General features: G+C 38.0%; 1 protein-coding gene across 17 annotated transcripts in view; it reads right to left on the reverse strand.

The window, feature by feature from the left end:
- Positions 1 to 23,597, reverse strand: part of UNC79 (unc-79 homolog, NALCN channel complex subunit) — a 233,123-nt gene that overhangs the window by 124,334 nt on the left and 85,192 nt on the right. For all 17 annotated transcript variants that reach the window (XM_074327017.1, XM_019745590.2, XM_074327014.1 and 14 more), the window contains 7 exons: positions 22,144 to 22,208; positions 17,853 to 17,941; positions 17,189 to 17,229; positions 14,774 to 14,802; positions 9,417 to 9,646; positions 7,593 to 7,764; positions 5,828 to 6,058 (listed from right to left, as the gene is read on the reverse strand). In XM_074327017.1, the coding sequence (XP_074183118.1) occupies positions 5,828 to 6,058; positions 7,593 to 7,764; positions 9,417 to 9,646; positions 14,774 to 14,802; positions 17,189 to 17,229; positions 17,853 to 17,941 (792 nt within the window). In that variant the 5' untranslated portion in view covers positions 22,144 to 22,208. The remainder of the gene's footprint in view (positions 1 to 5,827; positions 6,059 to 7,592; positions 7,765 to 9,416; positions 9,647 to 14,773; positions 14,803 to 17,188; positions 17,230 to 17,852; positions 17,942 to 22,143; positions 22,209 to 23,597) is intronic.

Below are 23,597 nucleotides of genomic sequence, written 5' to 3' on the forward strand. Positions count from 1 at the left end.
TTATTCGGACAAACTGTTTTTCAACAGTAATTGTATTTTATATGTATGCTTAGAAGTAGTTTCCAAAATCTTTTTGGTAACTTGAGATTAAAGTGATACTAAGTTAAGTAAAATGATAGATATTTGTTGAATATCTGGATCATTTCTAAATAAGATAAAACTGAAACTTTAATTACTGAATATAAGTTTATCTACTTTTGGCTTCTTGTTTTTACAGAGACTAACGATATTTGTATCTGTTAATAAATACGTTCTTTTTGCCATATTGAGAAATTATACTACGGATGCATATAAGTCTAGAAGTTATGAGATGGTATATTCATAAAATTGGCTAATATGCTAAAAAATGCTAAGTATGTGATAGGCAATTCACAATTGTCTATACCCTGGTTTCCTCTGAAAAATAGAGGTTACTAAGTGTTGAAAATTATAATCAAGTGAATCGACCAGAAATAGTAAAGTGAAGGAAAAAACGATATGCAAATTAGTGAAGGAATGTAGTATGTATTTTTGTTATGGAAAAAAAGAGTAATTCTGTCTTGAAGTAGATGTGAGATTGTGTAAACAGGGTTTCCAGAATAAGAAAGAGAAAAGTGAAGGATAAAAACCTGAATGGAAATAGAAAGTTGTAAAGGATGGAGGCAGGGGGTCATCTTACCTCGTGTGGTCAAACTGGTTAAGATTTAACAGATTTATTATAAAGTTTTTTAAATGAGCGCTAATATCAATAGTGAGCCAACACAAAACTAGTTTAGTTTTCTCTCGCTAAAAAGGAAAAAGTTTCTTGGGTAATTGCTCTATTCCTAATAAGAGATCCTAAAAGGCTTTTCTTTACATTTTCAGTAAGGTGTCTAGAAAACAAAGATTCTGTGTCTTATCAGAATTTCCTGCGCTGTATGTTTTCTTTATTGTGTCCTCAATTCTGTAAGAGAAGCAAGTCTTCTCAACGTTAAAAAGGCTCATTTTTTAAATACTTATGTCATACTACACAGAGGGTGCCAAAAAATATATAGACACATTTTAAGAAAGGAAAACTGTACTAAAATTGTAATACTCAATATATACTGATAACAAAAGATGAATACAAGTCACATTTGACTTCTGCAATTACAAGAGGTGCTTAAAATGGTTACCATCAACTTCCAGACACTTCTGATTACAGCAAACTACTGCTGAAGCAACGTTGACCAAAGTGTCTACTTGTACACATTTTATTGGCCCCCCGATGTACTTTTGAAAAGTAATCAAGATTACTTTTGAAATCTTGATTGTCATTTTGGTTAAAGGGATAACTCAGTATTATTTCACAGGGATCTGTGATCCTGGTTCATTAAGTGTTCAAACCTTTTGACATTTTTGACCACTTTGGATATTTCGCCTTCCCAAAATCAAATCCTAAATAAAATCTTGGTTTCAAACTGACTTTGCGATTTCTGAGAGGGCCTTTGAAAAACCTCAAAGAATTTGTTCTCTTCTAGTTTAAAAGAGATGTTCAGCTATTAGGTTTATTTGATATGTGAAACTCCATGAAAAACACTATCAAATAAGAAGAGAAGTTTAACCTTCCCTAGCTTATATTTGTGTAAGTAAATGGTTTTAATAGAAGTTTTTCAGGAATTATATGGAATTCCTAGAAATTTCTCAATGCCCTTTCTGTTCGGTCCCTCACGCTACTTGGTGTGAGAGTAGACAACAGTATAATGTTATCATAATTCCAGTTACTCCCATCAGATCTTTAATCACAGCCATTTTAAGCCTTTATCATTCACAGATAGTTATTGTTTTATTCGGATGCTTTCCTGAAAGCTCTTGTAATCAGCTACCAGCCAGAATGCTTCATCTTCTGCGGAAAGGACTGTCTCTGAGACCCATGGAAAGGACTATGACAGGAAATCTGGGGTACAGGCTTCGAAGTGCATTGCTTAAGTAACTTTGAGACTGTGAACGAAAAAGGGGTCATATACTAAACCTGATAAGCTGGGGTGGGGGTGGGGGATGGGGGTTACACGGCAGGCCTTACAAACTCAGTGACCAAAAGTAACCACACAGGACAGTCTGAACATAAAAATTCCTAATTAAGTGGGTTATGGTGGATCGTCCCATTCTAGGCCTGTAGCTTCCTTGACAAAGGTCAGTTTTTACCCTGAAGTGATACCTGTCTATTGTCTATGTGCATCTAGGATAACATACCTTTGAAATGTCAGAGTAATTTTCTTTTCCAGACCCCCCCAAAGGCACAACTCCCAGCACCAGAGCACAAGACCACAGAGCCCTTCATTGTCATCTTGTTGCCCACATATGCTCTCTATGTGCTGTAAATGTTATTAACTATCCTGTACCCACCAACATAAAAGCGGTATGTGTCGCTCCATTTTGCTTTTCATCCAATCCCAGGGATATCCCCACTTTCTCCCGCCCCCTTCATCTACCTCCAATGGATTTCATGTAACCCTCCTTACGTCCTTCTTTGATTCTAGCATATAAAGAAAGCTGCAAAACTGCCCACAGTATTTTCTCAATCCATTGAGATTTTGTTTCCAGGCATGTCCTCAAAATTTTTGCTCAGATAAACTCTTACAAAATTTTTCTATTGGCTGGACATTCTTTCCCGGACAAAGCCACACCATTGGACAAAATACACACTCCAGAACTCAAATAAAGAAGCTGATGGGTTCATAAAACTGCTAAACCAAAACCAAGTACAACAAAAATTAATTACACGGGATTAAACGAACTGATGAAGAAAGATGATCATTTTTATGGGGTTTTGTTTGGAACATTGCTGGTTCTTTAATGATCTATTTATTCTATTTTCTGGATATAAAGTTTCTCTTAAGCTATCCATAACTAACAACAGTTTAGTAGATTATACCTTAGAAAAGAAAAGGAAAGGAAAGGAAAGAGAAGAGAAGAAAAGAAAAACGTTTGTCTTTTTCTCTCTATCTGATCCCTCAGAATTCAGAAACTCTTATTGAATATTCTTATTTTCACAACAATACAGTTACATATTTGGACAAGTTCAATAAGAACCCGTTCTCCTTGTAACAGGGCATAATTGAAAAAATTGGTTATATTACCAAAGCTTTGACTAGAATGTCATATTTGAGAACGATGTGCTTTGAATCAGATATGATCAGACGGTTTTAAGGAACTAAGGTTGACACTATGACTAAGGGTGAAAGTTTTAAGGAATTAAGTTTGAACATTATGCCAGTGTTATGAAATCCTCTTGGAAAAACCAGCTGGTGCCTACAGGCAAGTAAGAAAGGTCACTTCCGAGCAGGCCCAGGAACCTTAGAATATTTGGGGAACCTCAAGAAAAGAGAAATTCACCCAATTCTATAGATAATGGAGATGAAGTATGATGACAAGTTCTTGGCTTGGCAGCCTAACCTCGAGAAGCTTTTAAAAGTCCAATCTGAGATTTTTTATAAAAGTACCAACAAAACAAAATTAAAAAGATGTATGTGGTCAATTCCATTCTTGCTGCACTTACATAAATAATCAGGTCAAATTTAATGAGGCTAGACTTATTTTGTGAACAAGGGTAATCTGACTTTGATTATCTTTGATCAAAATGGGAGTTATTGGAGAGAGAAATTTTATGTTTTAATGAAAAACTAAAATCTGAAAACCGTGTGGGTTATCAGATTCTAGTCCTGTTCATTGTATTTCAGCTATTTTTCTCCTCTTTGTAAACTGGATCCTGCTGTCGTTCACATTTTGTCCGTAATTAATATTTCCAATTTTTCTCCCACCCTCCTGACTTGATGTCACTAAGAACTAAAACCTGACTGCCCAGATACTTATTCAGACTAGGTTGTCTTGTCCCAAAGCCCTGCAAACTGAAGCAGGACGACTTGATATAAACTTCAAAGGACTTCTTACCGCAACAGTTTAAGCCACTCAGGAAGTTCACCAAACACCCGCACCTTCCATGCTCTGCTCCAGAAAATAACCATTAACTGTGACGACGCTGATGTTCTCACTCCATTATCTAAAGATGCTTTGAGCCCAACATCTGGAAATCTTGACTGGATGCCTTCTGGCCCCAGAAACTAGGTTCATAGTCTACTTTAACCATTAATTTTTGTTTTTCTTTTTGTTTCTTTGTTCTAACCTCTGCTCTTTTCCTCTTTTACAGATCTTTCACCGTGCAGTTCCTAACCCCTATCTGCCCTCCACAGCAATCAACTTGGCTTCTTCTTTGTGTGAAACTTCTAGATGCAGAAAGGGGTGGCCGGATGGCTCAGATGGTTAGAGCACAAGCTCTGTACAACAGGGTTGCCGATTCGATTCCCACATGGGCCAGTGAGCTACGCCCTCCACAACTAGATTGGAAGAACAGCGACTTGGAGCTGATGGGCCCTGGAGAAACACACTGTTCCCCAATATTCCCTAATAAAATTTTTTTAAAAAAAGAAGATGCAGAAAGAAACCCTATCCAAACTTCCCTTATCTGACTAAAGCGGAGCCTCCAGAAAATGTAGCTTCCATTAACCCATTCCAAAGGAGTTTCCTGTGAATTCAGCTTCCATGGGGATGCAACCCAGTCCCATTAGCATAAAAAAAAACCCAAAAGAACTTTCCGTATCTTCCCGTTCAAGTGCTAACCACCACTACCCCCTATATTCCGCTACTCTCCCAACCCCCAACCCCCATTAAGTTTGGTATATAAATCTTTTATCTGTGGGTATTGAGGGAATTACTCATCTCTGAGTACTCCCAAGTATAAGCCTAAACAAACTTGTATGTTAATATGTCTATTGCCAGTTAATACGCAAGCCGCTAACCACTGGACCCAAGTTAGAAGACGAAAACTTTTCCTTCCAACATAATCACTTCTCATCTTCCAGAGTCAGATCACACCAGCCCTTTAGTACTATTCCGAAAGAAATAATAATAGAAAAAAACGTATCTACACAGTCAAAGAATGCCAGGAATTGGGGAAATTCCAGTACACAAAAATCCAATTTTATATGTGAGTCAGTAGGTGGCACCAAAGAAGAAAGAAGTGTATTTTGATAAAATGCACAGAACGCTCGCGTACTGGAAATCTAATAAAAGCGGTGCCTTTAGATGGTCTGTATTGTGTTTTATTCTTAAATGTCTTATTTAAGCTGAAAACTGCCTCAAGACCTCATTGAAAGCAAACCAAAAAAAAAAATCACAACTGAAAATATAACTTAGAAAATACCTTGAAAAAAATTTCATGTATTGCAGCCAAAAACTGACTCTGGGTTAGACACAAATTAGACTGCAGTCAAGAAATATGGAGTCTTCCCAGAAGTATATCTGAAGCTGGTGATCCACTGAGGCAGAAGCAAAAGGGTAAATAAGCACAGAGAAATGTGTCCTGTAAGCCAGAAGAAAAGGAGCATTTGGGCAGTTCTAAACCTTTTTGGCATTCCAAATGGGAGAGCAGAGACTTCTGTCTTTCATCTCCAGAAATCTATGTGAAACCACAGAAATTGTCCCTAGTCAAATGTTAGTTAGCCTTTCCACAGATACAGAACTGAAAAAGACTGAGCTCTAGAAACCTCACAGAGAGCTTTTCTTCCCTTTCTGTTTCTTAATAAAAATATTCGGCAATGTCAGGAAAGACTGTCCCCTTAAATTCTTAAACATACCTCACACATTCGTCTTACTATTCTTCCCCATCCCAAACCAACATCACAGCAGGACATCCGCTACAATGTAGTTCCCAAACTAAACTCATTCAGCCGTGGTGACTAAAATACAGAGAGCTGTTCCTCTTCTACAGGCTTAGGGAGGGTCTCTCCCCAAGTCCTCTCCAACCAGGTCCAAGCTGTAGGCCTCTACTTACCCTGGCAAATTCCATTGGTTTGGGAAGAAGGCACATGACCATGACATCAAAGCGAACATCACATACTGTCTTCAACCACTTGGTGACAAACTGAGGCTTCAGTTTTTCCACCAAACTTCCAACTTCGTCATCCATCATATACGCTGTGGAGTGAAACCACTGGAACACCATGGCCACCAGCCTGGCCAAGCTTTCTGTGGGTGTGTTCTCACTGGGGGTGCAGAGGCTCACCTGGAAATGGGCAGATGAGACTCCGCTTCAGCCTCCATCCATCGTTACATAATTATTGTACGTTCATTTAAAGGCAAAAAGAATGCCTTTAAAATGATGACCCAGATAATCCATTTGAAATAGGCAATTTTCTAAATGCTGGAGGACCACTTATCTTGGAAACTCTGATCCTCTCTACAGGGAGAGGTGGATTGCAACAATAATTTCCCCTGAAGAGTGCACCTTCCAATAAGCCTTTTCTCCTCTAAGAAATATATTACATACGAGTAATCTGCGCTAGACAAATGCTTTTAGAAAGTTAAGTTTACAAAGTGCAATTTCATAAATATCTTCAGTGAAAAAACAACCGTATACATTTCAGTTCTAACACGATCAGGTTTGGCTAAGAATTTCTATCAGTCGTAATTCTGAAATGTTAGAGCCCCCCAACTCACTACATTATAAATAAACCTTTTAAAACAACTCATTTAGTCATTAATTCATTCATTCTGAACTAATCTTTTATTGAGCAGTGTAGTAGCATTCAGGAATAAAAAATAAACAAAACACTATCCTTGCCTTCAAAGAATTCACAATAGTAGTCACTGCGTCATTAGATAACAAATTCTAGGAATAAGACGTGAAGTCAACAATTAAATCCCAATTTGGTTAAAAAAAAAAAAAAAAGGCTTTTTCAGGTAACCATGTGAAAGCATAGAAGAGATGAATCACTATGGAGACGTAAGGCATGTCTCCAGTGGGCGAAAACAAAAGTCCACAAGGCCAATTCCGCTGCTTGAAACTTTGGATCTGTAGGCCTGATCCTTACTAAATGAATGCTACAGTTGAATCAGTCAGTAGCCATCAAACGCCTGGTGTTACGTTGGCTCTAATTTTTTTGGCTGTAGGCGGACTTGCCACAAATTCACAAAAAGCTCCTCAGAGACTGAACTTTGAAGAAAGTTTTCATGTATATAGCTAGACAACCGGGTCTTATATAATATAAGACTGGGTCTTATATTAATTTTTGCTCCAAAAGACACATTAAAGCTGATGGTCCAGCTAGATCTTATTTTAGGGGAAACACAGCAGACAATGGGATGTGAATGATTGGTAAATCATACTGAATCCAGGACTTCATGATATACCCTAGCAACTTGCCCATCTGTTTCCTGGCAAAAAGTGCATTTCAAACAGCCTAGGGCCTGGCACTGTAGGTGTCAACACCTGGCTATTCATTACAATCAACTAGAAAATAGCTTTTCAAAAGTTCCCAAGAATCTAAAGTGGAATCTGGGCCTTGTCAAATTTTCAAAGCCCTCCCAGGTAAATTGAACGTGCACCCCAGGGTTGAGTGCCACTGTCCTAGAGTATAAAGTCCCATTGCTAAGGCTGGCTTTTCACTACTTAACTTCTTTAAAACCAAAGGAGAATAAAGACAAATTAAGACAAAATAGAAAAAGAAAAAAGAAAAAGGAAAAAAGGAGCAACCCCTCATGGGTGTGATGCTGGAAGGTCAAATAAGGATGGAGAACACAGTGAACTCTTTCCTTACTAAGAACCATATTCCAAATTGACTGAGCAGCCGCTGGTCGTGTTTATCATCGTCCTTGTTGTCAAAGTCAGCGTTCTCCAGGGAATGGTGGGAAGAAGAAAGGCCCAGCTGCCGCCGGCGATTCAGCTCATATTCCCGCTGCTCAGCATGGAACTCGGCTTCTTTCAACAAGCTGCCAACGAGGAGAGACTCTGAGTTAGACTATCGAGAAACACATTCTAGATTATGACCTATTCAGAGCAATTACTTCATGAGTACTCAAGCATCAATGATTGCTGTCTTCTAAATTGGTCAGAGTTACTCCAAGAAGCCTAATTGGATTTCCTATTTCATACTCCATCCCATTTCAAAGATGAACAAACCGAGGCACAAAGAGTCTACTTCCTCCAACCAATCAGAATCAAGCAGAACGGATGCTTTCTGGCTTCCAGTTCGCTACCCGTCCCACTGAAGTCAATGCTTCCCCTGTGTCTCATGTGAAGCTCTGTGGACATCAAATGCATGATACAAGGAGAGATGGAGGCACTGGTACCCAAATGGAAAAATATTCAATGTCCAGTATTCAGAAACCTGAAAATGAGCAACAAGGACTCCTTTTTCCATTTGCTAAACAAGTGACAATTTCAAAAAATAATACCCAATGTTGGCAAGGGTGTAGCAAAAACTAGCGATGTCATACAGTGCTACTGGCATTATGGATTCATGTACACACTTTGAAAATCAGTTGGTAATGTACCAAGGACCAATAAAATATTCATAACCCTTGACCCAGTCAACCACATCTGGTCATCTACCCTAAGAAAATAAAAACTACAGGAATAGCACTTTACACAAAAATATTTATCAGTTATTTTTAATAGTAAAAAAATAGAAGCAATCTAAATATTTAGTGGTGGAAAAAATAATCTAGATGAGTATTATGTATCCACTAGAACTGATAAATATGGAAAGTATACAACAACACAGAAAAGAGCTGATGGTATAATGTTATATTTAAAAGAATTGTGGCTATACTGTGATTACAGTTATAGATATAAAACATGCATTTGAATAAAAGTGGAAGAACATATAAAATGAATGATAATGACAGCAGTATGGTTGATTTTTTTTTTTTTTTTCTTCTATTTCCAGACTTTCTGTAATGTTTTAGTTGACAAACATTCATCCCATTTCTACATGCGTCATCCACCGGGAAAAGACAAACAGAAAAGAGTCCCTATCCTTAAAACTTACATTCTAATATTATTTCTTTAATTTATAAAAATCTTGCCTCAATAAAAATTATACAAAAAGAGACCAAGTCCAGACGTTACCGTTTCTAAAGCTCCTTTTTCTGTCATGTGGTAGAAAGAGAAAAAGCCAGGAACCTGAAAGATCGACCCGTCTTACTCCACAGCCTCCTGGTTGACCCCCGTACTGAATTACCTAGAGTTCTCCCCAACTTTGCTGCTGTCAGTCAAGCCTCAGGCACCCCTCTTGCCTAGTCTCACTCTGAGTGATGCTCCCACTTCATTCCCCTAAGACCCTCTGCTCTGTGCTATCGCTGTGCTCACCACTCGGAATCACAAAGACATGCTAACCTGCGGGCAGGGACTACATTTTATTCTCTTCGGCCTCTCATGCCTGGCACAGAACTGCCATTCGATAAAAATATGTGTTGAATGAATGAATTAAAACATCATCATCATTGCAACAGTGTGGAAAGCAAGCTGCTAGACTGAGGGCACTTGAAGTTGAATGAAATTTATGCCCCTCAATGTGAGAAGGGTGGCTCAAAGCCAGGACGGTGTTTTCAGAGTAAGCTACTAATAAACTGCCTGTTACCTAATCACGGCCTCCACGGCGCAGACAAGCTCCTCGGCACCACATTCTCGAGTGTTGATGGGTGGAGGGGAGGTCTGATAGAGGTGGGTCTCCGAGGCAGCCCCCACTTCATTACTGTGATGGTTTGAGTGGCATCTTTTGCAGTACCGAACAGGCCTGTTTCCGTGGCGATCACAGCACCCTGCTGAAAAGCAGGTGACAACTGCTCTCCTAACATGGGAACTGCAGTTCTAAAGGCAAAAGGGGAAGAAAAAAAAAAGAAATCAATTAAAATTAATCGCTGAGGAAAATTGGGCTAAGAATTGGAACGAATGGAAGCTTAAGGGGCCACCGGAAATGGCAGCACATTTTCTGAAGTGCCACTAGTTCCCAAAATGCCGGTCATTTCTAACCAGTTAGATTTCAGTCATAGTTAAAAATAAAGGTGAGAAATGGTTTCTGCTAGTGTGAGTGATAGAAATGTTCTATGTATGAGTGGAACTGTGTTGAAAAGCCCTCTGTAAAGTCACCTCAGTCATGGGGGATGAGGGGACTTTCTAGATTATTTCATGTTAATGTGTCAAGAGTTTTTCAGGAGAACTATGAAGAAAAAGATTAAAACTGTGTTCCAGAGGGAACACAGCACAGCACATCAGCATAGATAAAGAACAATTTCAACACTCAGCATAACCTTTCAAAATTATTTCATCCACCACTGAAAGAGCCAATTTCCACGGCAGCTCATCTGTCCTTGCTTCATTGCCAGACAGGCCAGGAGTGTGGTGCACTAGCTGGTGGCCCCAAAAGCAGGCCTTTCCACTCCAGCCAGCACTCTGTCTGTCAAGACCTAAAGAATACGTCAATGACATCACGGTAACATCAAAATGCAGAGAGAGCCCTTCATAGAATCAGCCATTGACATCTACAGGAAAGGAATTGAAAGATGAAGTGATGGAAATGAGAAATGTGGAGCAGCGTAAGATTCCAAAGTTCTTGGGGGTTATTGTCAGATCTGCTCTGACAAGACGCAGAGGAACGAGGCAGCATCCCCACCAAGCAGTCTGAGGCCCCGTCAGGAAACATCCCTGACCGTCACAAACAGTGCCCCAAGCCTATTAGACATGCCGCCACCATGTACTCCACGTCTTGTGTCCAGAGAGCTGGTCAGTCTTTCAATAGAGCTCAGAAAGATGTAAACGCCTCTAGGGGAAATAATATACTAAGCCATTATGAACTCAGAGCTTGGTGAAGATTTGAGAACCCTCCATGACAACTATCTTGGAAAGACAAAAGAAGGGAGAATGCAAGCACAAAACCTGTATCAAAACATTGACAATGTACTAAACTGCCCATTGGAACGACCGTTTCAAAGTAAGGTATTTTCCACTTCGATTTTAGCAAGATGCTTTGGATACTAGTGTTGGGAAATCTAATTTTCTGAGCAGGACTCAAGCCAACAAATCATAAAAACAAGTTCAAATTTTTCATTATCTATTTTTTCTTTTTATTAATAATTTTTAAAAATTATTTGTTAAAATACAGTGTGCTTCCTCTGCATCTGAAGCCCAGGTCTTCTCTGGTATTCAAATCAGCCCTGACTATTCCAAGTGGAGTACTTTTCCTCCTTTCTTTCTCTTTCACACACTAAACTTCATTCTGGAAGCACACGAACCTTTATTAGTTTAGGGTGAGCTTCTCCTGCTCACCCACCACACCAATACCACACCACTAGCAATGTGGTATATCCCGGAGTATATTTTCAGAGTTTACTTCTTCCTTTTGGTTATAGTCTTTGTTCCTCTGGGATTCCCATTATCATTGTATAAACAAGAGGATGTGGATATGGGTTTAGTGGGTAGTTATTTGCTATCACAAAGCCCTGAAGTTTAAGGCCTGTAATTTCCCATCCTATTTTCTGGTCACAAATGGTTCACATTCTTCCCACATGCAAATTCCTGACTGGAAGTCCAAGGCCTTCTCATGGAAATGAAGTCCAGCTGTGGATGAGGCTCTTTGGGTTTGGTTCCTCAAGTATGCTTCCTTGAATCTATGCCTCGAATCTAAAGGATCCTGTGGCTACATCAACCAAGAGAGTATGGCACAAGCGATATTTCCATGACTCCCAAGGCTGGCTTCTAAAAAATATGCAGCTTCCACCTGACTGTCTTGGAACGTTTTCTCTTCAGAAGCTTGCTCATCAGTACGCATACTCTTCTCAGAACTCTGCTAAGGCCAAGCGCCATGGAGAGGCAACGTGTAAGTCTCTAGTCAACAGTGTTGGCTAAGCCCAGCCTTCAAGCCACTCCATTCCAGAGTTCAAGCACAGGACCTAGAAGCCTCTAGATAATTCCATCCCCCAGCTATTCAAGTCTTTGCAGATGAGGGCTCAAACATCATCAAGCCGAGACAGGCTGTGGACTGTGCCATGTCCACATCCCTAAGCCACAGAATCTGTGAGCATAATTAAATGGCTGTTCTTTTATGTTGCTACATGATGAATGATTTCTTATGCAGTATGGGGGTACACAGCATATGTTAGTATCTGGAATACAAATAAAAGTCGGCCTGCTTTATCACCATATGTCAGCAACTCTGCATAGTATCAGCAATAAAATTCTTTGCCCCAAGATAACGTTTGGTTGGTCAAAGTTGTAAACAATTGTTGTGGTTCCTACTAATTGAAAAATATACGTATAAGCCACAGTTGGTCTCAATCCATGTGGGTTCAGCTATATGCATTCATTTCAAAAGTTAGAGAGACTTCCCTTATATTCAGATTCAGCTGGTCATGGTTTTCAAATGTTCACGCCAATCATTCTCTTTCATGCACTGCTTTTCATTTTAAACATAAATAAATAATTTCAAGTGATCTCATAAAACAACAGAATTGAAATAAATCAAGGTCTATCTCTTATCTTTACAATTTTGGTGTTTATTTCAAACCTACTGTTCAAAAGTAGGAACATATAACACCCAAAGTACAAACTGCCCAAAGCATGGTTTAACAATCCTGACCTGTTATGAACTGCATGGGAGTTCTCCAAATTAACACTCATATAAAACACAACGTTATTAAAGGGTAAGTAATAAAAATGTGCTAATTTGAAGCTTACTACTCAAAATAATTTTGTTACATAAAGGGAGTGTTAAACAAACAACAAAAAAAGATCCATCCTGAAAGTCAAATATGTTAGGTATACTTCCAGAGCCAGAACATGCTGGTTTAGAAAACAAAACTGTCATTCTAGCCTCTCCAGCTTCTAAAAGATTCTCAAAGTAAGAAATTGCCTCAGGATAAAAATCAAATCAGAAGTTTGCTGAATGACTGTATGATCCTTTGTTAAAACGTGGGAAAGACATAAGGTGATGCCCAGTTGAGCCTCTCAGCTAGAACAGGGCTTCCAATAATGTCAAAGGCACACTAGAATGCCTCTAGTACAGAACGGACTGTCTCAAAAAGAATTATAGATGTTGTTCTGGGGGCACAGCACCCCAATGAGATTCACTGAAAGTCCACAAAGTTTTAAAATCATGCTAGCAAAAGCACCACCAACTTAGACCAACAGGGAGACACACAGTTCAACATGAAGACAGGTCTGAGGGACCCCAACTTCTACATGCCGGAAGCAGACTGAAGAGTTCCTCAGCTGCAGCATGGGCATGTCTTATCGAAAAGGAAAGATGTGTCAGAGAGGGCAGCAACAGGCCCAGGAAGACAACAATGGCTTGGGGAACTACTCCCAGGAAGCAAAACGAGATCCAATTTAAGGCACATTCACTATCCCCAGAGACAGAGAAACTGTTGACGCGTTCATGCCTGGAGCTGCTTCAAACAAGTGGCTGCCATCTGCTTCCTCTTCCTCTGTTTGAACAGAGGTCGACTGCAGTTCTCCTGTCCCTATCTCACCACGGTGTCTTGGGTGGGGAGGGGGCAGATAACTAGACTTTTTGGTTCACAGTTCTCTGAATCAAGATAATTTGCACCCAAGGAGTTTCATCAGGGACCAGATGCAGACCACAAGATAATGGACGTTAAGCCGGAAGCCGTAACTGGGTAAGACTTTTGGAGGTCTCGTAAGGTAGTGAAAGTACTTTGCATATGGAGAGAATGTAAGTAATTATATCCAGAAGGTGGATTGTGGTAGATTAAATATGACCACAAAATTCTTGCTACTGTATAAAGGGGAGGAGTCTATTTCCCCCAGTCCTTGAATCTGGGTGGGTCTTGGGACTTTCTTTGACCAACGGAATGCAGCAGAAGCGATGCTGTGTGACCTCTGAGATTCAGTCTCAAAAGGCCTTTCGACCTTCTCTCTCATTCTCTCAGAACACTGCTGCCAGGTGACCAGATCCAGCCTAACCTCATGGAGGATGAGACACCTAATGGAAAGCGGGAAAGCCAGATAACCCAATCATCCCAACCACTCCAGCCATCCCAGCAGAGGCCCCAGACAGGGGAGTGAGGTCACCTGGGGCCAGCCAATTCCCAGTCTCACCACCAACTGATGCAAATACATGAGTGAGCCTAGAGGAGTTTATCAAAAGAAGCCTAGTTGAGCACAGGCCAGATTGACAATCCACAGAATTGTGATCAAATAAATGTTGGTTGTTATAAGCCACTACATTTTAAGATGGTTTATTCTGTGGCAATAGATAACTGGGACAGCCCTCCAAAGGAACCCACTCATGACCAACTCCTAAAAAGTTTAAATGGCTTGTACATGGTCTCACAGGTAGGTGGGAATAGAGCTGGCCAGAACCCAAGTATCCGAACCAACGAATCCAAAGTTCTTTATACAACACCATACTACCCTCTCGTACTTTTCAACAACAACTAGAACAAGAAAAGAAGATGGAAATGATTTAGGGAAACTGTCATGAAAAGCGGCTAAAGGAAATTTGAAAGCAAAATCTTTAACTAGAGATATCATTCAACTTATAAGTAAATGAATACTTTTCATATATAGTTGGTCTGGGTATGTTTTGACACATATATTGAACTATTTGCACTCCATTTCAAAACAATAATGATTTTTAGCATACAAGATACATCCTTTGCCAAAGTTAAGTTGCACATACCGTACTGTCATTCTAATATTTTTGTAATTAGAGTTCTATACCAGAGTTAGACATGTTTTTATTTCAGGTAACTTACCAAACACATTGTGCATAAAATGGGTGAGCAAAGCAGAAATGGAAATAGAGACCATTCGGACATAGTAATCTTGCATGCTAAATTATTTCTTTTCCCCCTTCACGAATACAGTGACATGTACATACTGGGAAACCATGGTGCAGAAATGAGGCAGATGTCAATGAATGAATTTACATACAAACACAGCGAATCATGCCCCACCACACAGATGGTTTGCTCTTACCTTCTTCTGACATATAGCAGATATTTCAGCTGTAAGGGGAAGGCACACAAAATATCAACAAAGAAAAAGAGCCCATTTTCAATAAGGGCAGCCATGAAGGGCAGTAAAAGCATGCTTAGTAACATGACCACTAGACTTGGCCAAAACAGCTTCTCACTTGTCTCATAAACTATCATCCACTTATGTTTAATGAGGTTAAAAACACCTGCATGCTACAAATACTTCACCTATTCTTACAAGTAATTCAACCTTCTTAGATATGACTTAGAACGCAGTTCATGTTGAAGACAAGTAACTTTTTTTGTTTTTTTTAACTTTTATTTTATTTTAAGTGTGTTTTTCCAGGACCCACCAGCTCCATGTCAAGTAGTTGTTTCAATCTAGTTGTGGGGGACGCAACTCACAGTGGCCCATGTGGGGATTGAACCGACAACCTTGTTGTTACGAGAACTGTGTTCTAACCAACTCAGCTAACCAGCTGCCCAAAGGCAAGTAACTTTAATGTTAAAGCCAAATAACTTTAATCTCACCTCCTCATTTGACAGAGAACAAAAGTGAGGGTCACTATGGTAGCATGACTTCTTGAGGATTGCACAGGCTACCAATGGTAGAGGCAGAACCCAACATGTCTGTGGATTCTCCGTTCACTGCTGTTCCATTATACTATGACATTGAGTTGATGGGATATATTTAGAGCTTCACGGTGCAGATGATTTGCTGTACCAAAACTATAGAAAAAACTTACTAACTTGCATTACTTAGACTTGAACTATCAATTTATACCAGTCTTTAACTAGTTTAGAACCAGCTGAATGATTATTTAAGAGAAAGCAATTTTCAAACCCATGCATTGGCCCTTTGGAGTAAGGCTGTCAAACTACGGTCTACTTTAATGAATGGATAAAAACTCTTTTTAGTGGGCATACCAATTGTTTCCATGAAAACTGATGCTTGAGACCACTTTTCCCGAAATAGTAAGTGTTCAAAAAAATGCGTTAAACTATCACTTATAGTATAGTCTATGTTATAATTTATTCAAAAGAGCAAAGGTATATGTCTCCCAAACTCTGTCTGGAAATTATGAAGTAGTGGATGCTAAATCAATGAAATTTACAGCTTGGTTTTTAAAATTGGTTTTGTATAATTAATAGTTATTTAACAGTTTGATATCTTAGAGTTTATCTTAACCTGAGGTTAGTCACATCTCTGTATAAAAAATTAATAATTTTCTTCCAAAGATGTTATCTGGAGACTATGACCAGAATTCCACATGACTGCTGATATTTAAAATGTAGTTTAGGACCTGACTATGGGTTTTGCCTCAGATTATTGGAAGTTCACTAACAAGGTAGACTAATTTAAGGGGGGAAAAGTTACCTTTACTCATACAAGCCCAAATCTATTCATAGATATTCTCATATAACTTTTCAAAATGTCTCTTTGAAGGATATAAAGGCTGACATTACTGATCCATTATACATATGGAGAGCACTCACTAAGTTAATTTATTTTTTAACATTGAGATGACCTAATACTGAAAGTTAGACTACAAAGAAATAGTGTAATTATCAGCAAGCACCGGCCTGAAGTTTAAAAAATGTTCACAGAATTTAGTTAACATAGGGTTTTTATATTTCTTTTTAAATGAGGCCCTTCGTAGTCTTTTTTTCATATTCTTTTATCATCTTTTATACATCAAGTTCTTCCTGTGTGCCTGACCTGTGCTCAGTATGCTCCCAGTTTTTTCCACCTTTCATCTTTCCTTTGCTTTCCAGTACTTTTCCTTATCATTTCGGCCTCCAATTAGGTGGCTAGAATTCCTGCTTCCCCTTGTGTAGAGGCATGCTACCTTATCTTCCTCATCTGCCAACTTACTGGCCACAGCTTTCAGAACTCTAACAAACTGCAAGCATTACAATCTCGTCGTTTCATTGACATGGGTCAGATATACTTTATCCCCATTTTACTGACAAGGAGACTGAGTTTCAGAGAGATTAAATGATTTTCCCTAAAAACACAGAGCTAGTAATAGTGTCAGGAAAAAAGTCCCATTATTCAGTGTTCCTCCTGCTGACGTTCCTTATTCCCCTCCTGACCTGGCGCAGCAAACGTATCATTAGCAACACCCGCTATATATAAAGAAAACCCCTTAGGACAATTCAGCAGGGCTTGAGTCATTGAGGATCCTAATTCCAGCATCTATTTTTGGCAGAGAAGATACCTTTTCCCTCGTTATTAAATGTGTGGGCATATTATAAGCAAGACATTGATATAATGCTTCACATCAATGAATATTCATAGAATATAATACTTTGGTTACTGTCTTTGTAAAATAAAACAGTATAAAAGGAGACAAATCAACCATGTTATTAGGCACGGTTACTCATTATTCATTCTTTCTGAATTAAACCATACCTTGTGGCAGAAGAACATCAATCAACCATTCACTGTGGTCCCTGTGAAGATAAACAAAATTCATTTTTGAGCTTCTTATCAACGTTACCCTTCCACATGAATGTTTATAAGCTGCACACTATTGCTAAAAGGCTTTTAATAGAAAGGAAGTGTAATTAAGAGCACTATCATAATAAACTTTTTAAATGGCTTATGCATTCCAGCTAAATTGTAAATTATAGGCATTTAATCATATTCAGTTATCTTTAAATGATACTTTCCAGATGCTAATGAAGCCAACCAAAATACAGCATGATTTGTACAAAGCTGAGTGTGACTCTGTGAAACTAACAAGCAAAGAGAACCCATATGAATTATACGTCATGTTTGCAAACCACAGTTTTACTTTTCACTGTGGCCTTTTTCACAAGGTCACTTGAAAATTGGTGCTGCTTTATTAAGTGGAGTCACTTTTTCTTGTTACACAGAGAAAAACATTACAACTTTTCAAAGCTCAAATCCTTCAAATGAAAGCTTGCTATATATTAAATATCCGACCAAGCAACCTTTAAAAAACAGAAGTTAATGGGAGATGTGGGTAATGTAATCAATTTAAGTCCCAGTGATTTTTCTTAGCTTCTCACTGTTGCCCTATTTCCTTTACTTTGAGGACCCTTATACCTACCCCGCGATCCTCTGGCTGCATTCTTCACAGAGGTACAATGGGGGTGGCTTATCACCCAAAGCTACTGACAGGGAAGGGTCTATACACATCTGAAACACATGAAAAGACAGAATGAACTCTCTTGTCTTGTGTATCACATTCCTGAAACTGTGAACACAAATGTTTCAATAATAGATTTTCAAAAGCAAAGTAGAATAAATATTTTTAGTAAAATCCATTCAACCTATAACTGTTTTTCCTGCACTGGCCAATGAGTCCACACTGGAAATTTAAATGTGGCTACTGTGGTTTTGTTCATTTCTCCTATTATTTGTAATTCAAGAAACAAATAAAGTCAAGAAATCTATCCTCATTCCACAAATATAAAAAACCATCTTGCTCAATGGTTGCTCAAATTGCCTCTATAGTACTCATACACTAATTCCTTCCCTAAAGTGGTAAACACAGTAATCGCACTTTAGGAAAAGGAAAAAAATTATATTAAGATTAAAAATTATAACTATTACCAAAGCGCTGGCAGTAAAGACTTTTGCCATTTAAGACAGACGTCATTCAGAAAATTTAGCCTTCAATCTAGCATTGAGTGATTCACTTTTCCTTCTCTGGAATCTAAATTCTATATTAATCATCCAATGTTTCATTTTCAGGTGTTTTTCTTCTATACGTGACCTGTAGTTTGTTTAACCCTAATGTGCCCTGTTCGATTTTGGGTTATTTATGGCTGAGTTTTCATTAGCCTAAGCACAGAGATGCAAAGTGTTCATTTTCCAGTTGAGCATCAGGGTATTTCAAATATCTAGATGTTTTAAATCCAGTGAACAAAACAATTCAGATGACTAGCTGAATTTTGTACTTGGTATCAGTTTAAGTTTCTATAATTTACCAAAGTCATTTTGAATTCTGTTCCTACGCTTCAAGAAATAATCAATCCATGCTACAGCTGATTATGCAGTTAATATGCCTAGTACACAAATTTTTCTGAAACTTCCCTCTGCCTTTTCTTCAGTTGTTTTCACTGATTTGAAGGTGAAAAATGAACCAAACTTATAGCCCAAATAGCCTGTCATTTACTAAGTTAAAATCCTGAGAAGGTTCAATGATTGCAAAAACAAGAGTTAGAACTCCTAAATTTAAGTAATTATACCATCAATATTTGTAAATTATATATATCCTAATGCCAAAGGCCCAGTGTGAAAATTTTTCCGTAGGTAAGCTTCATGCTTCCCTTGAAGCAATGCATAACTACTTTTTGGTGTGTTAAATCAGGGATTGGCAAACTTTCTGTAAATGGTCAGAGAGGAAATATTTCTGGCTTTGCTGGCCATAACTACTGTTACAACTACTCAACCCTGCTATTATAACATGAAAGTAGCCATAGTCAATAAATACATATGTAAATGAGCACAGCTGTGTTCCAACAGAACTTTATTTACAAAAACAGGCAGCAGGCCAGATTTGAATGTGGGCCACAGTCAGCAGACTCCTATGTTAGACAATTATCTGAACTCCAAAGTATTTCATAGGGTAAATACAGAATCAAGTAAAACCAAAAGCAGAATGTGATATAATGAACTGTAAGTTCCAACATATTTTCATTTTGAATCCTATCACAACTCTTGGCTCTTGCCTAAAAAGTAGTTTTTTGCAACCTATTGCAACAAAAATAAATAATACTCTTCTATTTGGCAAATCATTACTGCCTAGTGGTATAGCTCACTATTATGGAGGTTTTAGGCTTTTTGTGAAGATAAATCCATTTTCCCTGAGTCTTTCCCATGCAACCCATGTAGACCTCTTCTTCACCTTTACTTTCATTTCTAATAGGTCATTGATACCTCTGTCAGGTAAAGATATTTTCCCATTCCACAAAAAAGGAAAAATTCTTAGGATGTTAGAACTATAAGAACTCAATGGAGATTAGCTAATTGACCTCTGATATCTTAAATGAATTAATTAATATAACCCATCAGATTTGTGACTAATAGTGTCGATTTTGTTCTACTCAGAACAGTTCTGTGTATATTCATATTAATATGTTCATATCTGACTATTGCATTAAAAATATTTATTTTCCATTTATAAATATATGCCCAATGTAGAAGATTGGGAAAATAGAGAAAAGACAATAAATAACTCATTAACCCTCCATCTTAATGCAGTCACTGGTAACATTCTGATGAGCATTACTGCTGGCTTTTAACTATGACTATAAATATAAATACAGATATATATAATTTTCAAACTAAACTGGCACCACACTATACAATTTCACAATTTCCCTTTCCTTTGCATTATTCTGTAAGCATCTGGATGTTAGACACCCTTGATCTACCTGTCACAAGATTTTATCCACGTGGATTTCGAGAGTGCTCGGACTATAAGTAAAGAACAACATTGCGGCAAACCTGTTATCATTCAAAAACATGTTTTGTCACGCTAACAAGAATGTTACCTTTTCAGAAGCATAAAATGAAAATACAACACGAAGCTTTTTAGGAAAACGGGGGTTCAGAAAGTAAAATTTAAGGGTGAGAAAAATGTTTTACAATTAGATAGAAATGATGGTTGCAAACACTGTGCATGTACTAAATACCACTGAAATGTTCACTTTAAAACGGTTCACTTCACAGTATGTGAATTTTCCCTCAATATGAAAACAACAGAAAGTAGGATGGCTTGGCCTAGACTGGAAGAGTGGCTGTAGGGAATAGCCTGTGAGAAAAATGAGGCCAGGCCAGAGGAGTGGACTGGGTTGTTTGGCCAGAAGAGAGGGAGAAAATCTAATTTGTGATGATTTCTGTGAGCAGGAAGCCAGAAGTTATCACTAATTGGGAAGTCAGAAGCCCCCTGAGAATGCAGCCTGACATAAAATCAAGGAAAAAAAACAAAAATCAGGCAGAAAGTACCTCCTTCCTGTTGACTTCTGGTCAAACCAAAAGAGGGTGTTGTAACAGGCAGGAAGAAGAAAGAAAGGATATAGAAACTAAAGGAACCATGAGTCTCACCACTGTGAAGAACTGAGCTGAAGTCCATGAATAATATATGAATTAACACGTGTTTATCTCAAAAGGTCTTCACACCACAGAATAGTATCTTTGAACCTCAAATGTCTATGGAAGTTCAGAGGAGGGGTGCACCTAGCCGAAAAGGAGAGGCCTGTGCTTCCACTGGTGGGTTACCCTCTCCTGCTCTTTCTCAACATAAATTCATTCAATTTGCCTTCATCAAAAGCAGAGACCAAGCATAATAAATAACTACATCCTTTGTTAGTAAGATGCTATATCTAGATGACGTTATTATTGGCACTCCTCTGCCACCTTTGGTATATGAAACACATTTTAGTTCCATTTATATGTATATTTCTTATATTCCATTTTACCGCTTCTACTTTATTTCTACAAAGTGATACAGTATTATTTTTTCTATTATTTGACAATCTTTATAGTTCACCTATCTATAGAACAAGGGAGGCAAACTCCCATGACCCTACGTTCTGAAACGTAACAGAACTTTAATCACCTGACCTAACTCCTTCTCACTCTTCATAATAAAAAAATTAACCCTTGCAAATCCAGACACAGGTCTCTCCAGCCAAGTGTTGTATCCAACAAATATTCCATAAGTAATTTTTTTTAAAGGCGAGATTAATTTTCTTAACGTTCAACTTCAGAGATTCAGGGTTATTATGCTACAGATTCAATTTGACATGGGAGTAAAGGAATAAGGCTGAGAGGCTGGGTACCAGGTTAGGGTTGCGTGAACCACTCTTCCCTCACCTCGAATGTAACTTTCTATGTGTTTGCTGTCCACCTATCTCTCAGTCATTTCAACTAAGTCATATTGAGATCTGAACTAAGACTTAACAATTTTTTCTGATTTTGTCCTGTGACTCTTGAATTCACATAGTCACACAGCTAGACACTCATAATTTGTAGCATACACATGAAAGCAGGGGCAAAGTACATTCCCCTGAGTTTATTAGAAGCCAGATAGAGAGGCCAGTTAGGGATTATGTCAGTGTTTCACCAGGATTATTCTGATAATTAGATCAGTGCTACACAGTACTTGGCTATGAACTCATAGCCAAACCTGCAAACACTATGTATTGCTTTGTCTTGAACATATCCAAAAGTACACTCAGATTGAATATGGAGTTTCTTGAGATTACTACAGAGCACAAGCCTCTGCTTTATAGAGAAAAATGTAAACTACTCCATTCTGCTCAGCAATTTGCTCCTGATCATTTGACCACTGACAATACAATATGGCACCAGATCTAATAAAACAATACCTTCACAGCTGGTTTGTTAATTGCGTTGTGACATTCAATGTGCTGGCAGTGGATGGGATTCCAAGCTGTAAAGCAAAGCATAGCTGATGAATACGTCTCATCGAAATTATTTGTACTGTAGTAAAAACACGCAGATACTTCATTAGTTTTCTTTTTCCTACATAGAACCATCATCAGAAGGCTCCCTAAAATAATCATTTTTTTAAATCCATGAAAAATTTTAAATTGATCAAAGATAATCACAAGTCCATCATCCATTTTCCCATGGGAGGAGATAAGCTAGTATACAGTAGCATACACAATACCAGAATATTACCTTACAGTGATATACTGTTAGTAAGTTCTCAAAGGTCTTTACATCTACAGTTTCACTGGATCCTCCCACCAAATCTGTGTGATAGGTACAGTGTATTATTAACCTCATTTCATATATGAGTAGGTTAAAGTTTAAAAAGTTAAGTAGTTTGCTATGAATACAGAGTTAGTAAATGACAAGCTGGGAACAGAACCTGTATCTCTTGGTTCTTGACACTTTGCTCTTTTCACTATAGTATACTATGCTACACATCCTAGATTTTTGACACCAGGAGGTGTTTCAAATTGATAATTGTTGAAATGAATGGTAAGGCAACCTCTACCATTTCATTTTCCACCCCATTCCCTCAAATGTAGAGACTGGAAAGATGAGTTTCTTGCCCAAATAAAATGCAGCTCTCTCCCACACGTGACTGACAAATTAAATTTCTGCTATTATAGCTTCGTAATACCCAACTCCTTAACACAGTATACACACAGAGAATGAGGACAAGAACCAAGTGATCTAGGATAGATCAGAATGAGAATCACAATAAGTAATTATCATCATCTAGATGATGCTGTAGCCCAAAGCTCTTAGCTAACAATATTCCACCATAAAAAAAGTAATAGGATTACATGTTTGAAACTAGAACATTTTTCTAAATTGCCACATTCTAATCTTATAGGACCATGACTGGCCTATTATAGAAGAATTTGCAGGTGAGAGGATATTCTTACTTAGTTACATATCAAATTGTAATTCAAAAATATTTACTATTAATGACTTAGGCCTAATTTATGTTCCAACCATTTTATAAAATTTTCTATCTAGAGGTATTTTACACGTAACTTCAAACTTTCTATCCTATTGTTAGACCAGACATAACATTTTGTGTCTGATTTGAAATTCAAGAAAATATGATCAACAGAGCCATTGGCCTTACAAAATATACAGTGGATCTATTTATTCAAAGACAAGAAGTACAGACCAGAAACTACTAATCTAATAACATAGTATCATACTGATTATATTTTTAGAGAGAGAGAGAAAGAGGAAATAAATAAAAGAATGGGTGAATGAAGAAATTATTTGAATATAGACATTCAATAACTATAAGATTTATTTCCTACATGTGGAAAAGTCAAGATTAACACAA

Source organism: Rhinolophus sinicus, linkage group LG03, assembly GCF_036562045.2.
Source record: "Rhinolophus sinicus isolate RSC01 linkage group LG03, ASM3656204v1, whole genome shotgun sequence".
Lineage (NCBI taxonomy): Eukaryota > Metazoa > Chordata > Mammalia > Chiroptera > Rhinolophidae > Rhinolophus > Rhinolophus sinicus.